This window comes from Sebastes fasciatus, chromosome 1, assembly GCF_043250625.1.
Source record: "Sebastes fasciatus isolate fSebFas1 chromosome 1, fSebFas1.pri, whole genome shotgun sequence".
NCBI classification, from domain to species: domain Eukaryota; kingdom Metazoa; phylum Chordata; class Actinopteri; order Perciformes; family Sebastidae; genus Sebastes; species Sebastes fasciatus.
The window spans coordinates 23,334,458-23,360,894 of NC_133795.1; the positions used below are offsets into that span (position 1 = coordinate 23,334,458).

General features: G+C 40.5%; 2 protein-coding genes across 5 annotated transcripts in view; one reads left to right on the forward strand and one right to left on the reverse strand.

The window, feature by feature from the left end:
- The window catches only part of cenpp (centromere protein P), a 105,623-nt gene that overhangs the window by 2,420 nt on the left and 76,766 nt on the right, over window positions 1-26,437 (reverse strand). The window lies entirely within an intron of this gene.
- Window positions 3,253-25,634, forward strand: ecm2 (extracellular matrix protein 2, female organ and adipocyte specific). Of its 3 annotated transcripts, none has more exons than XM_074638602.1 (12): window positions 3,254-3,542; window positions 7,320-7,454; window positions 7,643-7,804; window positions 11,677-11,865; window positions 14,571-15,341; window positions 16,292-16,407; window positions 16,895-17,030; window positions 18,377-18,534; window positions 19,842-19,981; window positions 20,243-20,355; window positions 21,067-21,280; window positions 23,720-25,634. In XM_074638602.1, the coding sequence occupies exons 2-12, from the start codon at window positions 7,322-7,324 to the stop codon at window positions 23,886-23,888; spliced, it is 2,301 nt and encodes a 766-aa protein (XP_074494703.1). In that variant the 5' UTR covers window positions 3,254-3,542; window positions 7,320-7,321; the 3' UTR covers window positions 23,889-25,634. The 3 variants fall into 3 exon arrangements, with proteins under 3 accessions (XP_074494713.1, XP_074494703.1, XP_074494692.1); XM_074638591.1 differs by having other exon boundaries at window positions 3,260-3,542; window positions 14,532-15,341; XM_074638612.1 differs by lacking the exon at window positions 11,677-11,865 and having other exon boundaries at window positions 3,253-3,542; window positions 14,532-15,341.

Here is a 26,437-nt window from a genome sequence, read left to right on the forward strand (position 1 = left end):
ACACGGAGACACAACATTAAACTGCACTAAGGAGTCGAGAGGAAACAGGAGCGAATACTTGGAGAGTGAGGTCACGTTGTTGTTTCATCGACTTTACAGATGAAATGACGAGAAATGAAAGCTGCTTCAGTTCTACTGAAAACATCTCGTCTTTGTTTTTCATGGAGAAACAGAAGCGAACATTTGTGAACTTTACGACTCATGAAAACATTTTGAAGGAAATGATTGATCTGAGTTCAGAGATGTCGAGTTCAATGACTTTACAAATGAGATTGTGGTGATTCTGAAGTGAAATCTGATCTGATAATAAATCTGATTTACTCTTTAGCCTCAACTCTCTCTCTCTCTCTCACAGCTGTTTTCAGTATACTTTCCAGTCATTAGGGGTGTGTCCAACAGGTGAGGGGTGTGTCCAGGTGACTCAGCTGAGAGGCATTTGCAGCTGTGTGTGTGTGTTGTCTGTAATCAGATGTTTCTACTCCCTGAACCAGCCCAGACCAGAACCAGGTCTTTATTGTCCTCTACTCTGAGCGGGTTGTCAGTTTGTTCCTCTCATGTTGCTCATCAGTATGTAATCTTGATCCAGCTTGATTCATTTTTGCAGACTTTCTATGCATTCGTTTTTGTCTTTATATAGCACATTTTAAACTGTCCTTATCCCACATGCATGGCATCTCTTTTTTCAGCACAAACACTGTGCTTAAACTGATTTCTCATTTTGTCAAATTTACAAAAGCATATAAGCTGCTAAGAACCCAAAATACAAGAAAAATGACACAGGCACCTATAAAAATGTACAAATCTTCAGTCAATATCACTCAAACTATTATTATAGTATGCTACTTCTACACACAAAAACAGAGGCAAACTATAAACTATAAATACAATATATATAAACTATAATACAGTCTGTTTACAAATAAAGTGATTTTTTTTCTCTTTTGCACTGAAAGTTCATGTTTGCCTGTAAATCACTGAAAATATGAATAATTCACAGTTTTAAAAATGTTTTAACTTCACTGTTGGCTGGTTTTCTCAGCTTGTCTCTACAGGATATACAGTATAAATAAAGTTATGTAACTGTAAATAAAATATGAATGGATTCCAGGACTCGGACTCAAGAGGGTTAAACTCATTTTAGCCATTCACATACTGAAGGAACTAGACACAATGTGACCAGCAAGCTTATCAAAAATATTTATTTTAAAGGAACAGTGTGTAACCATTAAGGGGATCTATTAGCAGAAATGGAATATAATATTAATAAGTATGTTTTCTTTAGTGTATAATCACCTGAAAATAAGAATGGTTGTGTTTTCGTTATCTTAGAATGAGCCGTTTATGTCTACATAGGGAGCAGGTCGTCTTCACGGAGCCGGCCGCTATGTTTCTACAGTAGCCCAGAAGGGACAAACCAAACGCTGGCTCTAGAGAGAGCCATGTGTCGGCCACAGTAGCTCTCCTACACGCTTGACACACGGGAGAGGCTTCAGTTGGTTGCAATCTGCAATCTCACCGCTAGATGTCGCCAAATCCTACATACTGCACCTTTAATGTTATGAGTATTAGTATTGCAGTTGCAAACTACTCCGACGGTTCTTTCTGGATGCCTGTTATACTTCTACAGTAAGAAAAGGAAAAGGACTGATGTCTGTGAGGTAACAGTGTTAATGCAGCTCTCCACAAACGCAGACAAGCTTAGACAGAATCAACAGTAACATCGCATCACTCAGTTTGATGAACTTGCAGGGTCTTGCTCTACTTGCAACTATTTTGATAATTCATTCATTGTTCCAGTCATTTTTCAAGCAAACGTAGTGAAACAATGGCAATCATTTGCTGCTTTTCTTTGTCATAAATTATTGTTAACAGAATGTTTGGGATCTTGGAGTGTTGGTTGGATAAATCAGGACATTTAAAAGACCTCACTTTGGGCTCTGGGAAGTTTTGATAAGTATTTTATCACATTTTTTTTTACATTTCCTGAGTTAAATGATGAATTGATCAACCTAAAATAATGGGCAGACTAATTGATAATGAAAATGATCTTTAGTTGCAGCCCTGGGTTTATCCTGATGTGTGCCACAGTGAGTTGACACGTGTTGTATTTGTTGCTCTTTATAATTTATTACCATCACTGACAGGTGCTGTGTTGATTTACACGTCTAATAAAAAGGGAAGGATTGCATTATGAATTTTTTGGTCAAAAGGTAGCACTATATAGTGCATATATTTTACACTTTCAGACACTCAAAACAATGATGGAAAGTAAATATAGAGTAGTGCACAAGGTGGAAAACAGAGTCGCTTCTGACACAACATTTTTCAAACAGGGATCATTCATTTCACCTTCATTTAAGGGGTTTCTGAGATTTAAAACCTTTTTAGAATGAGTTAAGCTGATGACTTTATTCTTGAAGTTAAAGGTATAATATGTAACCGTTATCGGTTGCTGATTGTAAACAAACTCCATTCAAAGTTGGCCACTCTTCGTCAGCTCAACGAGCGAGGGAGGGAGGGAGGGAGGGCAGCGATGGTAAATGGAGCTATAGACTGACTGAAGAGAGAGTCTTGTATATTATACCTTTAAACTTGAAATATTAGCAAGTTCCAACTCCAAATGTACTGTCATCCATGAAAAATATTGTGTTCATCTCTAGGACCAAGGTGATATAAAAACCAGCTGCCCACAGTCACACTTTCTGGAAATCATTTCTGAAATATTTGTACTTGTTCATTTGTTCAGACATCACAGACACGTTACTGTTGTGGTGATGTAATGTTAAAACATGCTTTTATGTCACAGTCAAGTGAACTACCTTTTTTGTATCTGGATAATAATATTATGTAGATTTTCCTCTTCTCATCACATTCACTCGTATTATAATCCAGCAGATTTTTACTGTCATTTAGTTTAGTGGGGTTTTAGTTCCTTTAGGACTTTTCCTCTATCTGTGTTCTGTGGTTTTATTCAGACGTGTTGCTGAGCAGAGAGTTTTTCCCATGAAGTCTATCTAGTCGACATTGAAGTGGGATGTTTGGTCTTGCGTGACCTCTGAACTCTGTCCTACTTCACCTCTTCTTCATCTCCTCCTGAGACTTTCCTGTTATTTGCACCTCAGAAGTGAACCAGTCCTCACGCTTCATACTCATCCTCCTGTTTTTGTCCTTTTCACTGTGCAACAAGTGAATATTTAACTTCAGTCGGTCCGCTTTTCTGTCATTCTCCGATATCCTGCAGCATGTTGGCAGTGTCCTCCCTCAGACAGGAAGACAGATGTCAGACCTGTCTCACTCTCTCGCTCTCACTCTCTCTCTCTTTTTGTCCTAGCTGCAGTACAAATCCTGGCTTTCCCTCACAGCTCTATTAGCCTGCTCTGCTCCACACAACTGATCCACGGTCAGAGACAGAGAAACAAACACACACACACTTACAGTCTCATCACACAGCGACACACACACACACACACCTCTCCTGGAGCTCCTGCAGAACCAGAGGAGGAGGAAAGAGGGTGGAAGAATTTGGCGCCATCAAACTGCTGGTAAAGTAGAGTTAATGTCTGTCTGTCTGTCTCCTCAGCTCCTCCCCTCTCCGTCTGTCTTTCTGTCTGTCTTGCGATGGTTTGTAAACAGTTGTTTCAGTTGCTGTAGTTAATCTTCTTCACAGGTCCAAAAGAAAAAACAAAACAAAGAGCTTGTACCCGTTACTTAGAGGATTCGTAACAAAACCTGATAAGGACTCGTCCATTAAACTGCAGCACAGACCTGAACCACAACGGATCTGAAGGAACCACATTCTTTAACTTTTAGGATACATGAACATGACTGTGCTCTTTCTGGTTTTGCTCACTGATGATGTTCTGTAGTTTTTAAAAACATCAACAATGAGCTAAGAGGACATTTGGAGATTTGGGGCGTGCTATAACTAAATGTGGTCGACCATTTTTACTCAGGTTTTACCTTATTTTTTATGGACCTCCGAATTGTTGTGCTTTTGTTACCTTAGATTGAGCTGTTTATATCTACACGGGGAGCGGGTCCTCTCCGTGGAGTCCGCAATGTTGCACTGCCATGTTTCTACAGTAGCCCAGAATGGACAAACCAAACTCTTGACTGTTAACTTTTCCTGCTTGGGCCGGAGTTACTCGCGGTGGCCGTCACTCTCTCTCTCTTGCTTCACCACTCACTACACTGTACGCACTGCTCCAAATGACCTACGTTACTCTAACAACAACTGGCTCTAGATAGGTCCACTCACGTTTTTGCGTCAGCCACCGTAGTTCATCTACACACTCAAGGTATACAAGGTAGAAGTTTCAGTTGGTTGCAATCTGCAACCTCACCGCTAGATACCGCCAGATCCTACACACTGCTCCTTTAAGTGATGATGAAAGGAACTGTCCCTTGTTTGCTTTGAACCAGCTCACAGTGAAGGTGAGGCTGCTGTCAACCTCAAATGTAATTTATTGAGTTTTGGAGCTTTTATTACTGAAAAGTAAAAACAAACACACGTCTAAAGGAAGTCGGTGGTGCTCAGGAGTAATTTTAACTATTTCCCAAGCCCAGTTAATAAGTGAAATTCTGAGGGAAGCAAACAGAACAAAACTACAGCTTAAGCAATGCCTGGGTTTCATTAAACTTCACACAAACAGCCTGCAGGTTATTTTTATCCTCTGCTGTTCCTGCTGGAAGTCTCTCCGTCTGAGCCTGCTCATCCAGAAACTGAACTGCTGAATATTTTCCATTTCTCTCTCCCCTCCCTCCTGTTTTATTTCCTCTGTCTACGTACAGTAGATCTCTCTCTCTCTCTTTGTCTCCCGGTCAGCACTGAATTCTGGTTTACTATTGGCCTATTGGAGTTGCGGTGGGAGGGTGTCAGAGCTCGCTGACTGTGTGTTCAGACTAGACAAAGTCGCTATGATTCAGAAGTGTCTGAATTCTCAACTTACTGCTGACTAAACGGTCTCTTTGAAGGGAGTAGTGAATGAGTGAACAAGGGGATGATTTCGGACACAACGTACGATACACACGTCTTAGTCGGCCAGATCACAAATGTGATTGCATTCCATATTGGTTTTCCCAGCTACATGCAACTCAGTGTCAACACTTCTCCACTCCAGAGGGTGGTGGTAATGCACCTGAAACAGTTTGGCGATTGCCAAACTGCCAAAATGCTAGAAGAAGAACAATGTTTGTACTTTGGCAGTGTAGTTACAACAATAACAGTTAAGTTAGATAACTAACAATTATCCATCAACTAACACAAACTCATGGATGGACAAAAGTTTGCTCGTCTTAACCATAGACTGAATATAAGAAGTGGACGTAGTCACTGTGACGTCATCCACTGGTCTGTGGACTACCATTTTGAAGCCGTCACCATTTTGGTTATTGACCATCGCCATGTTGTTTTTTTTAACTGAAAACACACTGTGAAAGGGTTAAAGTTGTAAGACGGAAAAAACGACAACTCCCAGGCCGGAGAGTGCCCTAAAGCATCCCCTGCTTTATGGTCTATTTGACTCTAAATGGGACCATAATTTACCAAATGAACATCATGCTGTATTGAAGAAGACTTGAAACTAGCGACTGAGACCATAAACTCATGTTTACAATGTTTACTGAGGGAATAAATCAAGTGAGAAGTAGGATCATTTTCTCACAGACTTCTATACATCAGACTTTTAGCAACCAGAGTAGTCGCCCCCTGCTGGCTGTTAGAGAGAATGCAAGTTTAAGGCACTTCAGCATTGGCTTCACTTTTCAGACCTGGAGGTAGCCCACTGGTCTTAACAGGCTCTTACTCCTTTACCCATATCAAATTTTGTAGTATTTTCATTCAGGGTTTTTATGTGCTAATCAAAAATGTAAACAGAAGTGGTAATTCAAAAAGTCAGTAAAAACAACACTATGACTAAGAGTCATAAACTGTAGATGTTTGGGTCAGTGTCAATGTTAGGAGGACTGGAGTTGGATTACAGCGAGTAATAATTAAAGGCTGATATCAGCACCATGAACTGATCTGATTACAGTTTGATGTGGATCATTTCTTGTGTTTTCATTTCATTTCATTTAGAGGTCTGAGCACATAATCAGATCCAACACTGAATTTCTGGAGTGCTGTTGTTATTCTGACTGTAACATGCGGAGACATGCTGCATACGATATGCTGGAACAATATAGAAACGTAACAAATAATATATGTTTTAGGAGTCTTAACTGTCCTACAACATTATAATAAAAAACATGCACGCATGCACACACGGTCTCTACCTAGACATTCAGGCTTATTTGGGCACCATCCCAACAATTCAGAAGCACTTGGGCACAGCTACAGCAGATTTATTACTGTTATTGAGGCTGATATAGAGAACAAGCTCAATCTGCTCCAACTATCAGGTGTGTGAAGGTGTGTGTTAGCGTCAGATCTCTGCTTTAATAATGACAGGACTGCTGTGTATAGACTAGTCATTACAAACACACAGGGAACCGGCCATTAGGACCCCAGCAGAGAGCTATATGAGGGCCAGCAACAGCACTGACAGCTCTTTTAGTCTGAGAAGCTGCAGCAGGTAAAAACATCTGTCTTAATTCTGTCTACTTTTCTGCGGGTGGAGGAAAAACATGGATCTGTCTGTTTGGTTCCAGTTATTTTAGCAGCCGGTTTCTGCAATAATTCAGGATTTAAATTCTTACATTTCATACGCGACAAATCAATCATGTTCCTTCTCAGGATTTTATGCCTTTCTTGAAAGTTGACAGTTGAGAGAAGACAGAAAATGAGTGAAGAGAGAGACGGGGGACGACAGGCAATAAAGGTCCCTGGTCGGACTCAAACCCTGGACGTAACGGTTTATTGTCAGTGCTTTAACCCCCAAGGGCATGGGGTACCCCAGCGTTTCTGAACGTTTGATTTTCAACCATGGCTATTGGGAGAATTAACAGATTTGTATTTTCCTTTTGTCTTTTGTGTATCTCTGGATTCCTGCTGAGGAAGCAGTGAAGTCTAGGGCTGGGTATCGAACCCATTTCTTTTTGGATGTAGACCAAAATGTTGTCGTAGCATTGAGTATTGATGAGCGCACGACTGCTTGTGTTTATACTACATTTCAAATTTGAGAAATTTGGCTTTTTTAAATGAAACAAAGAAAAGGGGTTTTGTAGAAAAAGATGTTGACATTCCTCAAAGTAAGCCTTTGAAAAAAGCATCGCTATGGTATCATTGGTAACTTTCTATTAATACCCAGCTATAGTGAAGCCCTCAATGGAGGTAAAGGTTTCTGTGAGGCAACTTGAACCTGGTCTGTGCTGCTCTGCAGGGATGAGGTGGTGGCTGGTGGCGGCCAGTTTGTGGCTGCTGGTTGTCCTGACCGTCTCGAACGCCCAGGCCAGGAACAGACCTCGCAACCAGGACGGTGAGATCCGCCGGGGGAAGAGGAAGAGGGACGGACAGGGTAAGACTGAACAACACTGATATCTGACTGCACAATGGCTAACAAGAGGAGATAGATAGAAAAGATAGATCTTGGGCGTAAGATCAAGAACTGGCTCGCAGACAATAAGTCGTCTCTTCATATGGCTAAAACAGAATTAATTATTCTGTCTGTCTTTCTGCTTAAATTGATATGACCATGTCTTGCAGGTCCTGGGCGGACCAGAACGGGGCGCTCTAGACCTCTAAAGATCCGACTGGTTCCTGGTCCAAGCATCCCAGTGGAGCCTGGAGAAAACCAAGGAAACGCTCCGTTCCTGGATTCCTACAAGAACCTACAAGAACATCACTCCAGCTACAACGTTATCCCAGGTCAGTGAGACCAGTAACACCAGTGAGACTAGAAACACACAGCCTGAACTCAGTTTAGGGAGACCAGTAACTACTACAGATGCTCTGATCAGGCTTTTTAGGGTTGATATCAAGATTTAATGTATCGTTTTTCGAGAGATATCCTTCACAATCCAAAGTGACATCTTCAAATCTTTTGTTTTGTGTAACTAACAATCCAAAACCCCAAAACTGTATTAGTTTTACAATTAGAAAATCAGCCAGTCCTTATACCGGGGAAGTTGATGAAGAAGTAAATGTAAAAAAGTAAATGATTTAATTGTTTATCAAAGTTGTTGCTGATATTTTTTCTCTCGTTAAAGTAATTGAATAAGCAACATCTGTTTCCGCTCCTCTACCAAATGTAATGACGCATTGTGCAATGCCACGCATCAAACAAGCTGACTGATCCAGCTTCGTGTTGGGAGGTGAATGTGAAATAGAACAAAAGAACTAATGCGGACATATTAACACCAGTTACACCCAAAGTATAAGAAAACAACCACGTGAAAGTCACTGAGCAACACCAGTGTGAGTTTATGTGGAAATGGAAAGACGTGTTCCAGCCTTTACTCTGTCTACATACGGAATCTCTGATTCATCCAAAAATGATTCTCCAAAAGCCAGATCTAATTCAGGAAATAAAGACGTGGTTTAAACTTTCAAGTAGATTCAAACGGTGCACAAGCAGGCACCAAACCAAACCATTTAACTAGTTAATTGGTCTCTGTTTGTCTGTTTATACGTAAACCAACACGGAAACAGGCCGAGTGTGTATTTGCATTTAAAACTTTTAAGTGGTATATGACACAACAGAGTTTTCTAGTTAATTGATTAAACAGGATGTTTTGATCAAACAGGATGTGAGAACAGCTCAGCTCCGCTCTGAGGCTCCGTCCTGTTCTCATAATGAAGCTGCTTGTTATTACAGCTCAGTAATTTAATGACAAATCATCACATTCCAACATGAACTGAAGAGAAAACCATCTGTGGGAAAATGTGTCCCACACAGAGATGAGGACAGAGACTTTAAAGACAGACCTCAAAGCCACGTAGAAGCCCCTCAGTTTCACACAATAAACTCAGCATTATGTAATTAGAAGGGAAGGTGGTGCTGGTCTGTTGTTGGGAGCTGGAAGGGGAATTTTTTGCTTCTGTTTTTCGCTGTTGTTTAGGAAGCATGAGGACATGCCTCTGTGTTCAGACGAGCCGACAGAACTGACTGTAATGTAACAACAACCATCAGATGGCAGTTTACAGAAACAGAAAGTAACAGATTTTGGACTGACAGGATAAACAACCGTCTTTGCAAATGTTAATACTTGATCTTGGGAACAGTAGTTTGATGAAATAAGCAGATGTCAAGGTCAACCTAACAGCCATTTTATGGCATTTTTCCTCTTTTTGTAGAGGGCCCTAAGAATGACATACTATAAAAAGTGACCCATACGTCTTCTGTGACTCTGGTGCATTGTGCCATCGCATTGGTGCCTCCACCTAAATCATCATTTACTGGAAATTAGGGCTATGAATCGATTAAAATATTTAGTCGCGATTAATTGCATGATTGTCCATAAATAATCATGTCATTAATCGCACATTTTTTATCTGTTCAAAATGTACCTTAAAGGGAGATTTGTCAAGTATTTAATACTCTTATCAATATGGGAGTGGGCAAAAATGCTGCTTTATGCAAATGTATGTATATATTTATTATTGGAAATAAATTAACAACATGAAACAATGACAGATATTGTCCAGAAACCCTCACAGGTACTGCATTTAGCATAAAAATATGCTCAAATCATAATATGTCAAACTGCAGCCCAACAGGCAACAACAGCTGTCAGTGTGTCAGTGTGCTGACTTGACTATGACTTGCCCCAAACTGCATGTGATAATCATAAAGTGGGCATGTCTGTAAAGGGGAGACTCGTGGGTACCCATAGAACCCATTTTCATTCACATATCTTGAGGTCAGAGGTCAAGAGACCACTTTGAGAATGGCCATGACAGTTTTCCTCACCAAAATATAGCATAAGTTTGGAGCGTTATTTAGCCTCCTTCGAGACAAGCTAGTATGACATGGTTGGTACCAATGGATTCATTATGATTTCTAGTTTCATATGATGCCAGTATCTGCACTCTAGCTTTAAAAAACACTACAACGTAAAAATCTCAAGTTGCGTAAAAGAAATTAGTGGTGTTAAAACAAATTTGCGTTAACTTTGACAGTCCTAATAAAAACGTAGACTTTGGGGGCTCCTTAGTCTCACAGAACCCAGGAAGACATCTTCAAATGTCTTTATGACATAAAAGTGAGACAAGCAGAACATCCTCACATTGGAGAAGCTGGAAACAAAGAATGACTGGTGTTTTGCCTTAAAAAATATAAAAAAAATGAATCGACAACAGTTGTGATAATCAATGAATCAACTGTTTGACTGCTATTAAAAACACATGAAAATATGCAGTGAACACCATAGTGTGGTGGAGCCACAGCAGAGTCTGATGGTTGCTGTATTATCTTTAAAAACCCTGCAATTTACTAGACAATAAATAAGATATTCAACAACAGCAAGACAATATTTTACAGGGAAAAGAAAAGCTCTAAAGTATGTGTGCCCCAGCAGAGATGACAGGGTGACCGTCTCACTGCTCTCAGTAAAAAGGACAGAGATAGGAGAGACAGTATTTAAGAGAAATAACCTGAGCCTCCTAACTACCTGTGTTTCTATGGACGTAACAAAGAGCATACCATTAGAACGGATAGATGACAGACGGGACAGACTTAAAATAGACACAAAGAGCCTCTTCCTGCTGTATCATAGTGGTTTACAGTCTTTTCTTTGACTCACTGACAGTCACAGCCTCGTCCTGTCCCAGGTCTGATGTTGAGTTAATGAAGAGGGAGGAGGGGAAACGCTACAAATCACTGCTTTGTCTGGTTCTGATGGTAAAGTACAGGCTTTAGATTTGACTAGACACACACAGCAATTACAGCAGCAGGGCCGGCTGTCGCTGCTGCCGAGGAGGATGACGAAGGTCAGCATGTTAGGTTAAAGCGGTGACCACACAGGTTTGAATTTGCCTTGTTCTACACCTCTGAATCACTCCCCACATTTCCTATTCGTTCAGTGATTCAAACATGTCTGCTTCTGTTGTGCTCATTGACAGCTGTTCCCCCGGTGGAAATAAGAACAGGGGCGTCATCTTCTGTCAAAATGGCCACAAAAACAAGGATAAGTGAGGATGAGATGTTTGCAGCTGTACAGGAGGTTGTAAATCATCAACATTTCTTTGATCAACACAACGTTAAGTTAACTGCTCTTGCTTCGGTCGAAGCTTCCGAGTTGACAAAGAATTATGTCGGCAGGATGGATATGTCATTTGCTACAGACGGGTCTAAGTAAAATTTATCTCAAGGAGCAAAATCAGTTTTCTTAACCCACAGAAAAGCGGTAGCCAAGTGGCGTCCTGGTAGGCAAATAGTGAAGACGCATACCACAGGACCACAACGTCCCCAGTTTGAGTATCACATGACTGGTTGCAGACTTTGTTTTTTTGTCCACTCATATATGGAAACTGCGTTTGCGTCCACTGTCTGTATGTGAAGGTCTTTAGGTTTTAGCTTATAAGATAGTTTTATTTATTAATTAAAAAAATAATTATTTTGCATTTCGAGCTTATAGACTGAAATAGAAGATTTATCTTGCAAAACGATAATGGTCATAATTTAACAATAACCAAATGACTTTTACTCCCTTGATATTCGGCCCACTGTGAGACCAGTTAATAAAGATTTTGAACTATAATGAACTGCTGAAGTGACTGTGATGTGTCTGTCGTTTCAGGTAAGCAGGGCCAGTGTGTGTACCAGGGTCTGACCATGTTCGACCAGGCCGTCTGGTCACCAAAGCCCTGTGTGACTTGTCTGTGTACCGGAGGGCGGGTGGTTTGTGACAAGATCACTTGTCCCATAACGCACTGCCATTTCCCCTTCGCCCCCGCTGGGGAGTGCTGCCCCGTCTGCATGGAGTCAGGTAGAAACACAACATGTGGCAATGCCATGGTGCAACATCAAGAGGCAACAGAGATGAGAGATGTTTCTGACAATCAGGACCAATATTTGAAGGGTTAAATCCTAAAAACTTTTTGTACAACATAGTGATACATAGTCATAATTAGTTCTACCTTCCAACAGGTTCATTTGATCAAAAAGTAGATGTCCCATTTCAGAATTAAACTCTTCATCATGCAAGTTCTATTACTCGTCACAATAAAAGATAAATGGAATTAATGAAATGAAACCGTCTCCATCTCTGAGGCCTCAGCATGTTGCTTTCTGTTTCCATCATGGCTTTAAAAAAAATGTGTTTAGCACATTTTGGGTCAGTTCAACACACATGTTGTGAGAGTTTTAACAGGTCTGGTTTATTGGGAGATACCACATGTTGTTTTCAACATGTCCAGGATTGGTTTAAGCTTACTGTCAATTCAATCTCATCAAAATGAAGATTAACATGTGAATCTACATGAAGGTCACCATAAGAAGTTGTTTTGTGCCAAGAGCTGCACAAATGACAAAAGTAACAGGTGTAAATTGATCAATATTGCAAGAAGGAAACTGCCCTGTTAGCTCATAACAGCTGTTAACATAGTGATCTGGTCAGAGCCCTGGAGTTTATAAGTTGGTGGATAGTTTTGCACAGAAGGTGAAGAGGAAGAAAAGCCTGTTTTAAGGTCAGACAGCTCACACTGTTACTGTGTATTTATGGCTGTGTGGTAACTGAGGAGTACAAATGTGTGTCAGGTTCTGGGATCAATGCTTTGCTGATCAGCTCCATATACGTTCAATGTGTCAGTGTGGGACTTGGTGACAGTTAGATAGAGGTGGCAGACTGCTAGCTTTGGATAGAAAATACATTATGTTTTCATAGAAAAACATCCCAAACCGGTGTCTATAATCTGATGACAAACAGCAGGAACTATATTTAACTTCTCACTATGTGTAAAAGATAACTTCGAGTAGTACTGGTTAGCGTTATCACTGCCATTAGCTGCCGTTTCTCCCTTCAGCTACAGTTCCGTGTGTAATGTCGGCTAGTGTAGTGAAAAGGTTTTAGAAATCGGAGAACGAGTTTCACATACAAATTTACCACTAAACAATATTTTTACTGGTTTCAAGCAAAACATTTTTATTTCTAAATATTGAAGTGTTCGTATACAGTATAAACGATCATGACATTAGGGCACTCTGCTGTGCATCCTTTATTGTAAACAGGAAACGGGTCTATTCAATTCAATTCAATTCAATTCAATTCAATTCAATTCAATTCCTTTTTTATATATCGCCAAATCATAACAAAAGTTATCTTGAGACACTTTTCAAATAGAGCAGGTCTAGAAGAGAGAGAGAGAGAGAGAGAGAGAGAGAGAGAGAGAGAGAGAGAGAGAGAGAGAGAGAGAGAGAGAGAGAGAGAGAGAGAGAGAGAGAGAGAGAGAGAGGAGAGAGAGGGAGAGAGAGAGAGAGAGAGAGAGAGATTCGACAATTTATGTAGAACAAATCTTCAGTAGTTGAATTGACAGTAACAAACTAATTGCTCACAGTCATACACTGCACAGCCACTGTGTGCATGTATGTATGTATGGAGGTGAAGCAGGACAAAAACCTCTCATAGTCATTTTGTCTATGACTTATCACTGTGTGTAGAAGTACAGTATGTAGAATACATCGTATTCATACATAGAAACATGTACGTATCTGTAGAAGTACACTGTATATAAACTATGTCTGTTGTATGTGTGGAGTCAACTGTAAAAGAAAAACACTAAAAGCTGTTTTATACTCAAAAGAAAAGTGTTGGTCCATCAAGTGACATTTAGGTATTCTCTTACACTTTCACCATGTCATCTCTATAGTAACCAGCATTACCATTAGCCAAGTTCCTGACCGCTGAATCACTGCTCACATCTGTAGTTTGTTCAGTTATTCAAATATATCTGGTGTTGTTCTCGCTGACGGCTGTTTCACCAGCTGGAAAAACAACCGAGCCCTCAGAGCTTTGCAGGTGGGATTAAAAATCACCAGGAAAGTAAGAAGTTCAGCAAACCAATGAAAATGTTTGACGACAATGATGCATGCTCAAGAGTTAACAAAATCGTACAGCTATATATAAGACACTGTCAGACATGTATTTTTGTCTTTTTCATTAAATATCTGCTGGATGTCCCTGTAGGCACACAGTTTTATGACTATAAAACAGCATTAAGTGTTGGACAAGTGAGCTAAGGTTGGTCTAAATTATTTACACTCACAAATTCAGTACCAGCTGGCATCAACATTGGCGAACACAAAAAGACCAACTTTACCTGACTGTGGTCAAATGGGATCTGGTCCAGACTGGTCTACAGCAGCCGTCTGCTCTGTAGCTACAACAAGCTGGTCTTGTACCTGTCTGTCTGTCTGTCTACAACACTAACACACAGCCGTCTCTGTCTGTCTGTCTGTCTGTCTATCTCCACCCTGTATCACTCTCTTTTAGTTTCTTTATTTTTTCCTCCACTTCTTCCTTTCTACTCTTCTATTTCTATCCCTTCCTTCCTTCTTTCTTTCTTTCTTTCTTTCTATACCGTCACCTTTTTCTTTCCTCTCGACCACCACCTGCCCTCTGATTGGCTGCCCCGCGCCACCCTACACCCACCCTAGACCCTGACCTCAGCCTTGACCTTTCTGGTGACTCCCCAGTTCCCAACGACCCCGGTGAGCCCGTGACTCCGCTGACCCAGGAGGAAATCCAGCGAATCCTCTGGCGGGAGGAAGAGGAGCACCGCGAGGAGGAGGAGCGCCTGAGGAAGAAGGATGAGGCTAGGAAGAAGAGGAGGAAGCAGAGGAAGGAGCAGGCGGACAAACAAAGGAAGATAGTGGAGGAGAAGAGGAGGAAGGAGGAGGAGGCGCTGAGGCTGCAGGTGGAGAGAGAGGAGGAGGAGTGGAGGAGGCATGTGGAAGAGGAGGAGAGGAGGAGGCAGGAAGAGAAGAGGAGGAGACAGGAGGAGGACGACAGGAGGCGAAAGGAGGCAGCAGACATAGAAGCAAGGGAGAAGGAAAGGAAGCTAGAGGAGGAAAGGTGGAGACAGGAGGAGATGCTGAGGGAGGAACTACTGGCTCTGGTGGAGGAGGAGGAGGAAGAGGAGATAGAGGAGGAGGTGTGGCTGAGAGGAGATGTGTTTGAGATGCCCCATAAAGAACTTGAAGAACCCGAGGAACCAGACCTCCTCCCTGCTCCAATACCAAGACCTCCAGCGGCGACAGAGGACGAGCTGAAGGAGATGGAAGCAGAGGAGGAGGAGGAGGAAGAAGAGGAGGAGGAGGAGGAGAGGGAGGTGGTGATTATAGAGAACAGAAGAGGCATCCCTCCAGGCTGCGACATCTCTGATGTCACTCTGACATGTGATAACGCAAAACTCACCTACTTCCCTCCTCTGTCCATCCCTGAGCTCAAGTCTCTCAGTCTGGAGGGTAAGTCAGCACCACGACAAGAGAAGGACAAAGTAGAGCCAGAGAGCTCCACGCACGGCAACATGCAGAAGAAGCATGTAACTATGCCATGCCAGTAACTAAACCATTTGGGTTCAACGTGCAAAATGTGTAACTTAAGTTAAAAATACAAAAACTCAAACATTCATTTAGTTGAGATTTCTTTATGAAATTCTGCACATCTTATTTTTTGTTAGCTACTTGCATCAGGTACTGGAGGTCCTAATTCAGAACTACTCAGTTGCTTAAAGGATTATTTTCCTCATTATCAGCTAGGGCTGTCAATCGACTAATAGCATAATTGTCCATAGTTAATTGCGATTAATCGCACATTTTTTATGTTCAAAATGTACTTTAAAGGGAGATTTGTCAAGTATTAAATACTCTTATCAACATGGGGGTGGACAAATATGCTGCTTTATGCAAATGTATGTATATATTTATTATTGGAAATCAATCTACAACACAAAACAATGACAGATATTGTCCAGAAACCCTCACAGGTACTGCATTTAGCATAAAAAATATGCTTAAATCATAAAATGGCAAACTGAAGCCCAACAGGCAACAACCGCTGTCAGTGTGTCAGTGTGCTGACTTGACTATGACTTGCCCCAAACTGCATGTGATTATCATAAAGTGGGCATGTCTGTAAAGAGGAGACTCGTGGGTACCCATAGAACCCATTTTCATTCACATATCTTGAGGTCAGAGGTCAAGGGACCCCTTTGAAAATGGCCATGATAGTTCGTCAGTTTTACAGCTTAACAAATTCTGGCATTTTATCAACCTGGAACCAGAATCAACAAAATACTATACATTGCATTTAGGAACAAATGATGCATATACTGTAAATAAGACACAAGCAGACTGAGAAACCTGCCAGTTTTCCTGCTCCACTGTTAACTGACTGAAACTCTTCTGACCTGCAGGCAACGACATCAGCAGCATCCCAGCAGAAGCCTTCAATGGCATCCCCAACCTGGAGTGGATCAACCTGAAGAAAAACAAATTCACCTCTGCCGGCATTGATGCTAAAGCCTTCAAAGTAAGATGCTAAACCACTGCAGCCCTTCAGAATAAATCTCAACTTTTTTTTGCAACCATCTGCCTGTCAATCAATTCTAGTGTTTCTCTAGAGGCAACCAGGCGTGTAAAACATATTCAACATCTAAAGCAATGCAATTAACCAGAAATAAAATAAATATGGTGATATAATGGCAACAATATTCTCAAAGACTTTTAGGTGTCACATAGACTAACTAGACCAGTAAGGAATAACAAATCAGTTAGTTATTTAAACACTTTAAAGCTTCAAAGTGAATTTCATGAAGAACTTAAATAAACAGGTAAAAATCAGCTTGTTTTTTTAAATGGGCATCAACTGAAAGCTGTGAAACTATAAACAGGCTGAAGAAAAAGATGGGCAGGCATTTCTGGAATTAACATTTGTGGTATGAAGTGGGGCAATCAACTTCCCAGCATCACCAGTACCTGTGTATGTGTGTGTGTGTGTGTGTGTGTGTGTGTGTCAGGGTCTGAAGATGCTAAGGCGTCTGTACTTGGACGGGAACCTTCTGGAGGCCGTGCCCGCTGGCCTTCCCCCCACCCTGCAGGAGCTGAAGATCAGCGAGAACAGACTGATAACGATCGATGAAAACAGCTTCCAAGGTAACTGCCACAGTATCCCATAATGCACCTCTATACTGACATCAGCTTTAATGTCTGTCAGTCAATGAGAATACAGTGGGGGCAGAGATGACTTATTTTTCTAGGCCAACCAGGAAGTTAGCATCGCCCTGGTTCCCTCGACAAAAAGCCAATGGGATTTTTCTGTTGGATTTTGGATTATGGCAGAAAATAAGCTCTGTGGCAAACAAGCGTTTATGATACTTACACGTTTTGTTCCGTGAAATAATCTCCACAAATGAACACCATTTTAAAAATATTTTAAAAGCATAAATGCAGTCGCCAGAGTTAAGCAAAAAGCTAACGTTAGGCTATAAACAAACTACATCACAGAAAAAAGTGAACCGTGAGGAGTAAATAAGAATGGTTGTGATTGTCAAAAAGAAATCCTACAAACTGACGACACAGTTGCCATCCAGGTGATAATTTAGGCTGTTTTGGCTGTAGGCATGAACGCCAGCATAAACAACGAGGCTGTTTTGTAGTCTCATTTAGCCACTTGTTAGCAACCGCCTTTTTTAAGAGATATAAAAAGCTTCAAAATTCACCAATGGGATATTTACTGACGTATTTTATATCGTAGAACAAAACGTTAAACCTTATTTCAGGCATCTAACTAAAAACCCATTCAAAAAACCCATCGACTTCCAGACGAGGGAACCAAAAGTGCTCAAATGCTTACTCATTTCTGGGTTTTAAGTTTAGGTTTTAATTCGTTTCAACTTTCAGGCTTTGGAAACAAAAAGTATTTTTTTTTTTTTTTTTTTTTGCTAAACTTTTGGTTTTAAGTTGAAAAATGAACCTTAAAGCTCAACTTAGATCTTGTCTGTCGGCCGTTCAATGTACAATCAATGTGATGACAGCCATCCGACCCGTGATGGATGGTCCAAACCCTACTCGATTGTTACGCTTTGACCTGTCTTCTTCTCCAATGAACAATAATCTTTACTGTTACAAAATTCACAAATGGTCTTTTTAATGTAGGTGCATTGTTTTGTTTATAAAATTTCCCGGCACACGTTGGTGACGTAAACCTTGCTACACTTTGTCCCTGTGACTTACACAGCTCATACACCACTGACCATATGTAGAGGGTCTTCATTGTTCAGCCCTACTCTGTGTTGTGTACTACCTTCTTATAACCTCTAATGTAATCCCAAACCTCAAATGTTAGAAATGTATGTCATACTCAGTGAAATGAGAATTTGCTGTTCTGTTTTGCAGAGTAACTGTTTGACTATTATAGTCTGACAAATGTTTCCCTGCTGCAATGATTCAGAGACAAATTTCCAGTATACAATGACGTTTACCTAATTTCTATCTTTAAGATCTGAGCAGTCTGGTGATTCTGGAGTTGGAGGGAAATCTGCTGAGTGAGGGGAATGTAGATCCTCTGGCCTTCGCTCCCCTCATCGAGCTCTCCTACCTCCGACTGGGCAAAAACCACTTCCGCACCATACCACAAGGGCTTCCCATTTCATTGCTGGTATGAACTAATATCTGTTTACATAACTACTGTATCTCTCCAGCTCCTACATGTTTATTACCCACACTGGGAAACCTCACATAGCCAGACTTTTGGCTTTCTTTATAAAAGTCCAGGACACAGTTCTCTCTGCTGGGATCAAAAACGAATGGCCAACTGCTGCTTTGGTGTGATGATGCCACTAGAAAACTGACCGCGGCGAAACTAGTCTTCATGGCTCAATCCTCAATAAGTTCAAAGGGCTCACTGTCAAAAAATCATAAAAAATATTCACAGACTTTGTACTGAAGTTTTGAGTGACAGCTGGCAGAAATAGGTACAATACTTGAGGAAAAGCTCAATAAATGTATCAGTAAACCCACCAGCAACCGTCACATTATCAGAGGCCTTCTGAGCAGCTGGTTTCAGTCAGTCAGTCAGGAATTTAGCAATGCTGATGCATCAGTAATTTCTTCTTGGCTCTGATGTTTAAGACTCCTCCACTGAGTAAACTCTGCTTCTACCTGTGGGAAACCAATCCACCCACTGTGTAATTACGGCCTCTGGTTAACCACAAACACTGCAAAACCCCAGCGACATGCTGCTGCTTTAAACCCACCTTAAAACCAAGCTCATGTTATGACTTTGGAGAGTTTCTACACACTCTCTGCAAATCCAACCCCATGCATTTTCTTAGGTAGGTCCTGATGATCGTGAGCTACCTTTAACATTTGTTCTTTGCTAAATAGCTCTGGGATTTCAGGATTTATCAGATACTTTCACTTTTGTGAAAAAAAACGTGTATACCTTTGTACACACAATTTAAGGATGATGGAGAGTAACTAAGCAGACACCCGTGTGTCTGGTGTTCATCCTATTAGGTTGTTAAACTTATAGGAACAGCGTGTAGCATTTAGGGGAATTTATTGGCAGAAATGGAGTATTATATTATTATGTTTTCATTAGTGTATAATCATCTGAAACTAAGAATCATTGCATTTTCGTTAGCTTAAAATGAGCCCTTCATATCTACATAGGCCACCGTAAGTTCTCCAACAGACTTGGAAAGGGAGGGGTGAGTGGAGGGGTATTCAGTTGGTTGCAATCTGCAACCTCACCGCTAGATGCCACTAAATCCTACACACTACTCCTTTAAGAATGTAGGTATTAAAATATAGTTTTAGGGGGATTATGCATTTATAACCTGAAACCACCCCAACAAACCACAGACTTGTCTGCCAAGATCTCTGAACCAAAGGCACTCAGCTAACACAACAGTTTAACGAAAACATATAACATTGTAATGTTTATTTTTTTCTGTTGTTCAGGAGCTGTACTTGGAGAACAACCTGATTGAGGAAATCTCAGAGGCAGTTTTCAATCAGACCCACAGTCTGAATGTGGTTTCTCTGAGACACAACAGGCTGGACGAGACCAGGATCGCCCCGCTGGCCTGGATCAACCACAGGTCCGACAGAGAGAGACCTATTACTATCACCCATGATTCCCCAGGGTCACAGGAATTTACTAGCTGTGTATTTCAATCCTCACCAAAACAGATATCATTCATTTCACTACCATACCTTCATGTGCCGTTTCAAAGACTGAAGGAACATTTGTTTTGGCACTATACTGATTGATCCATCCTGACAATCAGTCAATCACTTGTGTTCTCCGTTTCCGTTTGCTTACACATCCTTCCTCCCCTCATCTTCCTCCTTCTCTGCAGAAATCTGGAGTCCATCGACCTTTCACATAATGACCTTTACCTGGTTCCATCATACCTGCCCAGATCTCTGATCCACCTGGTGCTGGTGGGAAACAACATAGAGAGGATACCTGGTAGGTGGAAAGTGTTGATGGAACAGCTGGCTGACAAACATGATACCTAGCAGATGGGAGGGCTTTAACTGGTTAACTTTAACAGGAAGTGATACTAAACCCAAGTTGCAGGTACTTTCAGGGGTTTGTTCAGTGCTGTTGATTGTGATTGGTTGAGCCGAAGGATAATGACAACAAACACAAGAGTAACCACCGTTTTACTACTACACCTCTACGAGCAGAACAACCAATACTTTAAAAAAGAAGAATATAGAATGCTAATTGGGTAGCTAGCATCTCCTATTAGTTAGCTAGCTGGAGAGAAGGCCATTCAGAGGGAGTTGGAGTCTGAAGATTGAAGAAGAAGATGAGAGGATTTCTCATCATCTGGCAGAAATGGGGAAATATGACACAGCCACAGACACAGTATAGGATCATTTTAAATATCCAACAAGATTAAAGGAAAATAAAAGATTACAATGTGTGCAATGGAGCAAATCAAAAAAACTACAAAGTGGGTTAACGCACTGGACACTGTATGTACCAGCCCCAGGGGGAACCTAGATTCTCTGTCGGCCTTTGTATCTCATATTTATGAAAACGTGAAAGAAAATCAATAATATCAGTTCCACCGTCGTATGAATCCTTAATCAAAATAATCGTGATCAGACTGTTCAAACACAGGATCATGGTTTTCCATAGTTACATTGTTTCCTTCTAATACCTCCACAGGTTATGTCTTCGCCCACATGGACCCTGGTATAGAGTACCTCTACCTCTCCTACAACAGACTGGATGGGGAGGCAATCGAGCCCGAGTCGTTCTTTGGCTCGTATCAATCCATGGTGGAATTGTGTCTGGATAACAACCAGCTGGTCTCTGTCCCGTCTGGCATCAATGAGATGACGAACTTACACTTCCTCAGACTCAACAATAACAATATCAGGTATGAAGCCATCATTCACAAATCTATTATCATCATCATCTATTAGGGTTGAAGGTTTTCCTGAGCTTTTAAAATGATTGCTTCCAGGGAATATTCATAGCTACACTCTTCTCTCCAGGATTCCTAGGATTTTTTTGCCAAAGACGAAGTTTGATTTTAAAACACACTATGAATATTTAATCATAAAATTCCATTTATTCAAAATGTCTGGCATTATTCTTTCAAACCCATTCAATTATGTGGTAATATTTTGGAGTAGAACAATCATTCCAAATAAGTAAACTTTTTAGAGGTAGAAAAACCCCCAATTTGAACCTAACAGAGTTATTTGATCCTGTTTTTCATCAGATCCTTCTACTGGTACCAGTTTTAATCAGTGTGAGTGGTTATATGAGAGTGTATGTCTACCTTAGTGTTGACCTGAGGTCAAACTGTATGTATTTGAGGAACGGGAGAACTGTCACTGGATTAGTTGTAACATTTGGGTGATCATCTAGACATCGGGATAGAGGCCTACAGATTTGATTAAGACTACCTGCATACTTTTCATTGACAGATTTTATGCTCCACTTTGTTCACATTTAATGTAAACAATATTTTGCCACTGAACTGAAGGCTATGATTTTAGCATGAGTAACTGGAAGAAACAGCTGCAGATGAACAGTTGAACCAGTTAAATTTCTGTAATAACAGCATTTCATGGTTGTACTATCTGTACGACAGTTGGGTTGTAGTGCTAATAAGGTTTGGAGAAGGCATCTATGCTTTAATATATACAATATTTCTCAATACGTAAACATATAGCCAAAAACATGGGTTCCTGTCCATCATTTCTGCCAGCTATGATGATAACATTGTACTCAACAAGTGTCTATGGATAGAGAGTATCATGTACACATTGTGAAGACCTTTGAAAAGAAATTCTGATTTGTGATTTAGTGCTAAATCGGTGATGGTTTGACTTGACCAAATTTATTGCAGAGATCTAGAAACATAGCTTGTTCCTACATCTCGGCTAGTAACTTGATGAGAACATGAGAACAATGTTATTATGACTGATAGAAATGAAGGACAAAACCATAGAAATAAGACCCAAGTTGAAATAAACAGGTATTAGCAATTAGCAGTGTCAATTATTGGTATGTGTCATTCATTTACAGCATAATTAAATAGCAGAAACTGCCGACAGCAAACAATAAAACCAGGTGACTAAAGACAGAGGTCAATGGAAAAAACAACTAAATTCAATACAGTCCTCTAAGACCAACAACAAAGAGTCCCACAACAGACCAGAGTCTGACCAGACGACTGACTCATTCATCTCAGCCCGCCAGACAATATTAAAGCTGAAAGTTCACTGAACGGATCGTCGTCTTGACGACAAGAAACAAAACAAGCCGATTCATATTTCCACCTGAGAGTCACTCCGAATCACTTCATTACTCACTCACAGGTCCATGCACGGTACACACACTTAGTCCAGGCTGTAGCATGGTTTCATATAACAGTAACATTTTGAACACAACTCAAAATCCATACCATGCTCCACTTCACTGCCAAGATGGCTGACACACCAGGTGGGAAATAGTAACCAGCGTCCAAGCAAATACTGCAGATTATTTTAACTCTTTTAATTCTGAATGAACTGTTATTTTCTTTTTTAGGTATCTTGGTAAAAAGAGAATTGTTGTAATCTAGGCAACTTGTAATGTTATCAGCATTTCACCATCATCCTGACCTAAAGGTAGTAAAAAAGATGTTTTGTGACCTTTATAAAATGACAGAATTTAAATCTGAGTCTAAAATCTGTTTGAAATTATGATGACTGATAATGTTTTCTATAGGGAGTCTGTATAGAGAAAATAAAATAGGGCCCAGGATGCTTCCTTGGGGAACTCCACAATCAGTTTCGTCTGTAATACAAAATTGGACTGATAACAAATGTTGTTCCTGACATGTATGAACAAACCCAGTCAAACTCTACACCAGAGAGAGACTATGAAACATATTTGTATGATAAAATGAAAATTCATATTTAATTTTAGAATTTATTAGTTACTGCTGCAGTCTTGGATAGTGTAATAACATAAAATGAATTAATCATTTTTCAAGCAAAAAATACAAACATTACCCCATTCCAGCTTTTCAATTGATAAGTTTAGCTGCTTTTCTTTGTCTTAGGTGATAGTAGTACACTGAATATCTTTAGATTTTGGACTGTTGGCTGGACAAAACATGCAATCTAAAGACATCACAGTGTGCTTTAGGAAATTATGATGGCCATTTTCACAATTTTCTGACATTTTATAAACAAATGATTAATTAATTGTTTTGAGAAAATAATCGTCAGATTTATTGATAATGAAAATCAGCATTAGTTACACTTTTCATTATATCTAGTGAAGCTGCATCTAACTGCATCCTGATACTTCCTTCCAGGAGTATCCCTGACGAAGGCATCTGTGACCCAAACCACAGTGGAGACTCCACCCTGGTGGCCGTGAGGCTGGAAAGCAACTACATCGACCCCCAGAAGATCTCACCGTCAGCCTTCTCCTGCGTACGCTCCTCCTCCAGTGTGGTCTTAAAACCCCAGAAAACCAAGTGACCACATAAAACCAAAAAATAAAAGACACTTGTTTAAAGATTTTGGTTTTTAATGTGCCAACATTAGTCAAGTCAAAACAAAAAATACATTTCCCCTCCCTAGCTTCCTCTGATGTTGTATGCTATTAAAATTACACCCCAAATAATAATAAATTACTTAGAAAAACAGTTCTCATATGATTTACAGGTTGAACATGGAAAAAAGAAATGTAACTGTCAAAACACAGCTGATGAATTTGCCCTACTGGAATGTACTGTTCAGTTATATCCTTGGAATGAACCTCTACGAGCTGCATAAAAATAAGATTTTCTTCTTCTTTGGCCCTAATACAGTTTTAGGTCTGGTAAGGTGTTTTGCACTGTAACCTGGCCCACCTTAACCTGGTCTGAAGAGGACAGAACACCTTCAGACTTTAAATCAAACACATCTGTGTCTCCTTTAGTAAAATGTTAAACTCTGAAATGGAAAGTGCACCATACACAGTAAAATGAAAACGCTAATAAGAAATCATGGAAAGAATTCGATGAAATGAGACCGCAAGCCCAACACATTATTTTTAACAACCTCGCCACCTTCATGTTCCATTTCTCAGCTCTGTTTCTTTCCAATGCCTTCTTTCATAAAAACTCTGACATGGAAAGGAGTAGTGTGATCACATGTGGGACACATCCTTTGAGTTCTTTGCGAAGGATTAAGTTAAAGTGAGTGTTGTTGGAGAGTTAATCGCTCTGACAGATAAAGAGACAGAAGATGTAATGACATGTCTGCCCATTTCAGCTCCATCTTTTACATTCTTTATGTGCACTTAAGTGGACAGAAGCAGGACAGTAACTTCCTCTGCTGCAGTTAAGCCGGATTTATTCTTGATGTCTTGAGGAATGGTGTTGGTATTCGTTTATATAGTTCAGCTTAAGATTTCGCTTGTTGATGGACCCACAGCAATAGACGCATATATCGTACATCAGGAGGTATTGTGCTTTAACTATATTGCCCACAGTTCTACTTCACTTTGTGTTTGTGTGACGTTGGGCCACGCTCATACTCATAACTAGAGTTGCATCCAAGTAACTTGTATTTTGCCTTGTCTCATTAGTGAATAGGAGACTATTAAATGCAGTTGCAGTGTTTCCGCATTTTCAGCAGGTTTGCTATAAACTTTCATGGAGATGGGTATAGCTATGTGGACTATGTGGTCTGAGGAAACAACCCTCTAACAAATGCCCTTGGGATGTGGGAGGAACCATTTGCCCCAGAAGTATTTTACCCAACTGTAAATTCCCACTTCAAAGTTTTTTTTAATGACGTCCTCAGTGTACCTCAACACAGAAACGTTATTAAACCACACTATACAGTAGCTCTATGTTCATGCTTCAACTATCAACCTGTGTAACTGTAGTATAATGTATTAATAACTCAACATCAGCACTGGCAGTGAATAAAAAAAATGCTTCTGCAGGTTGGGAGAGTAATTCCTTTATGTTTGAGTGGGGAGGAGGTGGATCTTGTATTTACAGATTGTACCGTAGCTTTGAACAGTTTTGACTGGAGGTACAGTGTGCCCAACAATTTGAAATTTCAGTTACAGTTCAAAAACTGTAACACATCTGCCCCTTACAATGCTCTTGGCTGGCCAACATGCATAAATTATATGAGAAAATGTCTATTTGATGTGTCAACAATTATATACTACAGTTTAGCACAATGTTACGATGCAGAATTCAAATAAACTTCACAATGTTTACATTACTGTCTGATTGATGAAATCCCACCTACATTCACTAAGTCGTATGAAAAATAATAATTATGACAATAACAGCACTGGTCATGTTCATTGTGTTTCAAAGTGCAATAAGGCGTTCTTGTAGCCGTGAGGATCTGCAAGGGTCCTTGTGACATAAAATAAGATAAAGCCTAACCAATACTGGCTTTTTGAGGCTGAATACTGATATAGATATTCTGAGTTTTAAAAAAACTGATAATGATTTATTGGCTGATATGGTGGATAGGTATGATATGCAACAAAGGTCCCAAGGCTGGAATAAAACTCAGGATGTTGCGGTTATATAGCATGCATTGTAACCCCTCGGCTACCAACTCAACATAAACTCAAACGTAACTTTTTTTTTTTAGAACTGGTTGACTACTGTATATTCCTGATAAGGTAATGTCGGAAGATTTATCGGATGGACTGCGACATAAAGGTCCAGTGTGTAGGATCTGTCGGTATCTAGCAGTGAGATGAGAAGATGCAAGCAACTGAAACTTCTCCTGTGTGCAAAGCGTGTTGGAGAGCTACGGTGGCCGACGCGAAAAACGCGAATGGCCCTCTCTAGAGCCATTTGGAGCAGAGCCAGTGTGTAGAGTGTGTGTGTACATGGGAAATGAGTGGTGAAGCAAGAGAAAGAGTACGGAGGCGACGGGAGCGAGTAACGTTATCGACTCCGGCCCAAGCAGGAGAAGTTAACAGAGTTTGGTTTGTCCGTTCTGGGCGAAACATGGCGGTGCAGCATGGTGGACTCCGTGGAGAGGGGACCCGCTCCCTATGTAGA